Source organism: Antedon mediterranea, chromosome 4 (assembly GCF_964355755.1).
Source record: "Antedon mediterranea chromosome 4, ecAntMedi1.1, whole genome shotgun sequence".
Taxonomy (NCBI): domain Eukaryota; kingdom Metazoa; phylum Echinodermata; class Crinoidea; order Comatulida; family Antedonidae; genus Antedon; species Antedon mediterranea.
This window is the reverse complement of record NC_092673.1, coordinates 6,379,559-6,385,259: the sequence shown is the minus strand read 5'-3', so window position 1 is coordinate 6,385,259 and position 5,701 is coordinate 6,379,559. Positions and strand designations below refer to the sequence as shown.

At 37.2% G+C, this 5,701-nt stretch overlaps 1 protein-coding gene across 1 annotated transcript; it reads left to right on the top strand.

Annotated features, from left to right (window-relative positions):
- Nucleotides 1–537: 537 nt before the first annotated feature.
- On the top strand, nt 538–4,127 carry LOC140046729 (uncharacterized). The gene is made up of 3 exons (XM_072091432.1): nt 538–664; nt 907–1,957; nt 2,080–4,127. Exons 1-3 carry the CDS (start codon nt 581–583, stop codon nt 4,083–4,085), a joined length of 3,141 nt encoding a protein of 1,046 aa, XP_071947533.1. The 5' UTR covers nt 538–580; the 3' UTR covers nt 4,086–4,127.
- Nucleotides 4,128–5,701: the final 1,574 nt, after the last annotated feature.

Here is a 5,701-nt window from a genome sequence, read left to right as displayed (position 1 = left end):
AATTTTTATATATACTTATTGTCTGATGGCTTTAAGTTCAAACAAGATGGAGATTTCATGTTCTTTTAAATCGGTTGTTGGCGGAGCTTGTGGATTCGATAGAAAAGACCGCAAACAGAGCACTGAAGTCCTACCTTTACAAGCATGCCAGAAGGAAATCGCTGCACACAGACACATGTTTAGGTTTACGGGCATCGATAGTGAGGTAGACCTAATTCTTAGTCGAGCAGCCATGTTTACCTTGCCCGCTGATATACATAGTTGGACTGTTTGTCCCTTGCATCGATCGGAACTTGGCTTAGGTTGGTCTCGAGGAAATAACAACAGATGTAGAGTGCCGCCTGATCTCTCTAATCACATCCAAAGCAAAGGAAAGGGACCCAAGTGCGATAGGGGTATTAGCAAAGAAGATTCGCAACTAATATTAAAGAAAACAGGAACTTTACTGCAAGTTGGTTCAGGTAAATATAATTTAATTTTTATATTTTTATATATTTAATGTAATTTAAACTGTTAAACAAAACCCTGTAAGTAAATGTTTTTACGCTTTTTATCAGGTATCTGTTCAACTTGCCGTAAGATGCTGAAGTCATTGTTACCTGTAACCTCGAACACTGAAACAAATAACCCTAGTCTCGTCGATCAGATGAGCGCACTAACAACTGTAAGTTAAAAAATACCGTACAGTATGACATTTATGAATACGCATTTATTGGCGGAAAGATTAAGTAAATAATGTGTTTCATGTTACTTTGTTCATTTTTTTTTCCTATGTTGGTGGTAGGAGGAATATTTTCTGCATTCCCTGCCATTGTCATCATCATTTTATATATATCACGAATCAGTGCGTCAATAATTGAATCAAAGTCAGTAGTAATTTTTTACCAACATTATTCTTATTTTCAGGAAAGTAATAAGGATGAGTTTTACATGCCATTAGCCACTCCAACTTGTCAAACACCGGCGTGTGATGTTATGGATACTCAAATGAGCCTATATCAATTTTGCGATCCAACTTTTGCTTCAGCTACCTCAGAAGATGAATCAATTCAATCTACACCAAGAGAAAAATTAAATGCATTTCTCAATTCAAGGGACGTCAGTCCAATTAGATATCCTTTATCTGCACCGCTGGAGCAAGTTTCAGACCGTACTAAACGTTTCCACATGCGCAAGGCTTGTCAAGTTGTCTCTATGTGCCTGGAAGAAATCGCACCTGGTCAGTCGACTACTCTACTTGAAGGCTTATCAAGTGATAAAACCACAGAAGCTGACGAAAGAACCGATTCTTCTCTATTAGATGCTCTATCAGAATGCTATCTTCATACTAACCACTGGAGTACAAGACGTCAGATTTTATCGATCATGGTTGATAAGGTTACCTTCAAGGAACTGCAGAAATGGATACCTAACTTGACTAGATACCGTTTTAACGTGGCCAAACACCATTTATTGTTACATGGTAGAGGTTCTGTAATTCAACCTCTAAAGAACACTAGAGTATGCGTACAGCCAGGGAAAATTGACCACTTTGTTACCTTTATAACAAGTTCTCAAGTTATACAAGACTTGCCATTTGGAGAAAAAACTCTAAAACTTTCTACAGACAGAGTTATAAAAATCCCAAATGTTGTGCGTAATCTTATCCCAGAACAATGTATTCTTCAATACGAGAGTTACTGTCAAGAGAAGAATTTTCAACCTATGAGCCGCAGTATATTGCGTAGAGTTCTCAGTGTTTGTTCTGCTTCTGTACGCAAATCCTTACAGGGCCTTGATTATATCTCTGCCAATGGTGGAAAAGCCTTCGATGACCTGGAGAACATCGTTGATAAGCTGGGAGATTGCTATGAAATGGGTTTGACTTGGGCCAAACAAACAAACCAAAAACTTAAAGATGCCAAGCGCTACCTAAAAGGTGACTATAAGGTAATAACAATCTTGTTTAAATATCTTGGTAACTGCTACAGTATAAATAGAAAAACAATATAATAAAAAAGGCAAAGTAGCGCGTTGTATGTTGCTCAGTAAAGCATGTAAGAAACATTCAAGACTAATTACATTTTTTATACAATTCCTTTTATATATTATTGCAGATTCACATTTCTAACCATTCTGAAGTTGCCGATCATTGTAGGGCGTATGCTCTTAGTTCTTGCGAAGACAAATATTACCAGACTGTCTGTGATCATGACCACAATGCAAGATGTGACAGATGTCGTATATTTCCAGAAGCTTTGTCTGAAATTCTTGAAGCTTTAAACGAAGTGCGCTGCTCTTCTGAAGAAAAAGATGACATGGAGTACGTAATTACACGGTCAGTCCAAGACATCGAGACGTGGAAGGCGCATATCTTAAGATCCATTAACCAAGACGCTGCACGACATGATATTTTAGGAGATTTGAATCCTGGTTGTGCCCTAATTGTTTTAGACTGGGCGATGAAGTTTGTACCACGTAAATACCGCGAAAGCCAAAGAGACTGGTTTGGAAAGCGTGGATTTCCGTGGCACATAACGGTCTTGACGAAAAAGAATAAAGATAGAGAGGTACAGATGCTTACGTTTGTGCATATTTTTAAATCTTGCAGTCAGGATAGTACTACTGTTGTGGCAATCATCGACGATGTGTTGAGGCAGCTGCCATCTATTGCACCCGATATACACTCTGTGTATCTGCGTCAAGATAATGCAGGATGCTACCACTCTGCCCTAACATTACTCTCGTTACCAAAGATAGCGAAAGAAACGAAGATCAAAATCCGACGTATTGATTTTTCGGACCCTCAAGGGGGGAAGGGCGCATGTGACCGCAAGGCAGCCCATATCAAAAATCACATGAATAAATATCTTAATTCAGGAAAAGATATTGAAAATCCAGAGCAGATGAAGGCAGCAATTGAGTCCTTTGGAGGCATTCCTGGAGTGAAAGTCATAGTTTGTGCTTTACCTACTGGTACTATTTGTGCAGCAGGGAAATGGAAAGGTGTGAGTCACATCAACAACATAGAGTATGGAAGCAGGTCCATGAAGGTGTGGATGGCGTATGGTATTGGTGCAGGACAAAATCTACTTTTGAGTAAATTCTGTGTGCCCTCGAAACTACCCAATTTAATTCATAACAAGGATACAACGTCTGATCAAGTATCATTTATTACAGTAAAAGCAAGAATACAAGCCAAGACATCTCATGAAGAACAAGCTGATATAAATGACGACGAACAAATAGAAAGTGAAGAAAGTCCTGGCACCCCCAGCAAACTGTTCTTTTGTCGCGAACAAGGTTGCATTAGGTCATATCAGAGATACTCTTCCCTAGAGAAACACTTAGATTATGAAAATCACAAGAACGCACTAGAACATGAAACACTATATGACAGGGCAATGAAATTATACGCAACACAACTAGAAGAGGGTACTTCTAAAAATCCAGAACCAACAAGAACCAACGATTTGCCACGGTTTGACATTGGCCCCGACCTGCAAATGGGCTGGGCGTTAAAGTCCTCTGCAAAAAAAACCCGATTTTCTGTTCCACAGAAAACCTACCTTATTGATGTTTTTGACGTTGGAGAGCAGACAGGACAGAAAGCTGATCCATGTGATGTCTCACGAGAGATGAGATCGGCCAGGCACAGCGATGGTTCACATCTATTTAGCAAGAGTGAATTTTTAACAGCACAGCAGATTGCAAGTTTTTTCTCACGCTTAGCTAAAAAAAGGAGGACAGATGCAGCCGTTCATGATGATGATGATGACGAAGATGATGATTACGATAGTAATGAAGATGGTGACGAAGTCCAAGAAAATGGAGACGATTCAAAAACGGAAAAAGAAAGAGAAATTCAAATTTTGTCGCAAACCGTACTGGACACAATAGGCTTGCAGCATCCAATAATGTTTGAAAGGCATAATATTTGTGAACTGAAAGCTCAAGAAAAACTCTCCAGATTCTCTTTGCCAATGTTGCAAGAAATGTGTACTTCTCTTGAACTTGATACCACAGATATAACCATAAAGCGCAAGAAGCCATACATTGATTTGCTTGGAAAGCTGGTTTCCACGTGCAGTTGCTCGATTGATTAAGGTAGCAACGAAGGTAAAACTGTGTCTGTGAGAATTCTTTAAAATAACAATTTAATGTGGGACGATTCTGTTGTCTAAATTGTTAGTATTTTAAGTCGCGTTCTGTAAATTTTTAATAAAGCGAAGGGGTGAAACAATGGTAAAACAATAATTTATTGTTTAGGCCACGAATTATTAGGAAATTTTGCACGAGCGCGCACATGAACGTTAACGGTTGTCACCATTCTACTCATTTGCATAACAACAGCGTTCAGCGAACATTTGCGTTAACGTACTTGCTCGTTTTGATTTCGCGCTTCGACGGGAAGTGTAGAACGCAACACATGTGTAGCGCACGCAACATACGCCACAAGTATTGAAACAAATCACGGAATACCTTGGGTTTAGAGACTAAGCCTAGCCAGGCATGTTTAATCATGTTTTGGTTAACGTTTTTCATTGACGCTATTTTTCAGAAATAAGGTTCTCGACGCACGTAACTAAAGTTTTTCGTAATGCTTGCGCACGCACAGATCAAGTTGTTTACAAAGTGGGCGGAGCTTTTAAAGTTTGTTTCTCATAGTAAAATTTACCTTAAATATGTAAATAGAGAACAATAGGTACATCCGATTGATCTTGCCGACAGATAAAATCTTTGAATTTCTTACAAATTTGTGGCTCTGGCGCGGAGCGCAAATAAGTTTCCCCAAATTTTTTTTACTTGATTCATAAATATTAGTATCTAAACTTTAGATTGATGATTTTTTTATTAAAAAAAAATTCGTCGCACATGAAAAAAAACGCGTTTGTTTTTACCCTACTTTTTAAGAGTTTTATATATGCTAATTAGTAATTAATTAGTAAAAATCTTAGAATTTCATCAAATTTTTTGAAACTTTACTTAATTATTGTCAAGATGCTAGTTAACATAAGTGTAAAATATTTAAACGCTAGGTAGCTACGTTTGGCTTCCAGAGGCTGTTAAACTTAATGTAAATTATACACCAAAAATTAACAAAATTGGCCGAAAATCGTTATTTTTCGATTTTCTCGAAAACTAAGCGATATTTTACCAAACAAACTACACATCAGGTTTACTTACATCAAGGTCTACCAATGTGCAAAATATGAGCCAATTCGAAATTTTGACCCTTGCCACTAAATTACGAATATGTCTGATTTTTGGTGACAAGCACTCGTAAACTATTACATTAATATACACTTACCACCCCAATGTAGTTGGATGTTATACAAGGAAACTATCACTACCGGAATGTTATGCTTCGCAAATTTATTCACCTTTGAATTAAAAAAAAAAGTCAAAAGAATGTAATGGACTACATTCACCACTCTCTTCCATTTGTTAATTACTGTTTTCATCACGTAACATTAAAATTACTCTTTATATTCTATACTGTATATTCATATACTTACATCCTCTGTTTACTAGTTCCTGGAGCAGCTGAAACAAACATGATTTTCAGTGAAACATCAAGAATATAGTATGTTTACAAAATATTATCAGTGAACCATGCTCAAAATTAAAATTTAAATTAACTTTACTTTTTTAATTATAATTTTCATACGCAACTTACTTTTTATACTCAAATATACCTGCTTTCCAATGCCTAAAAAAT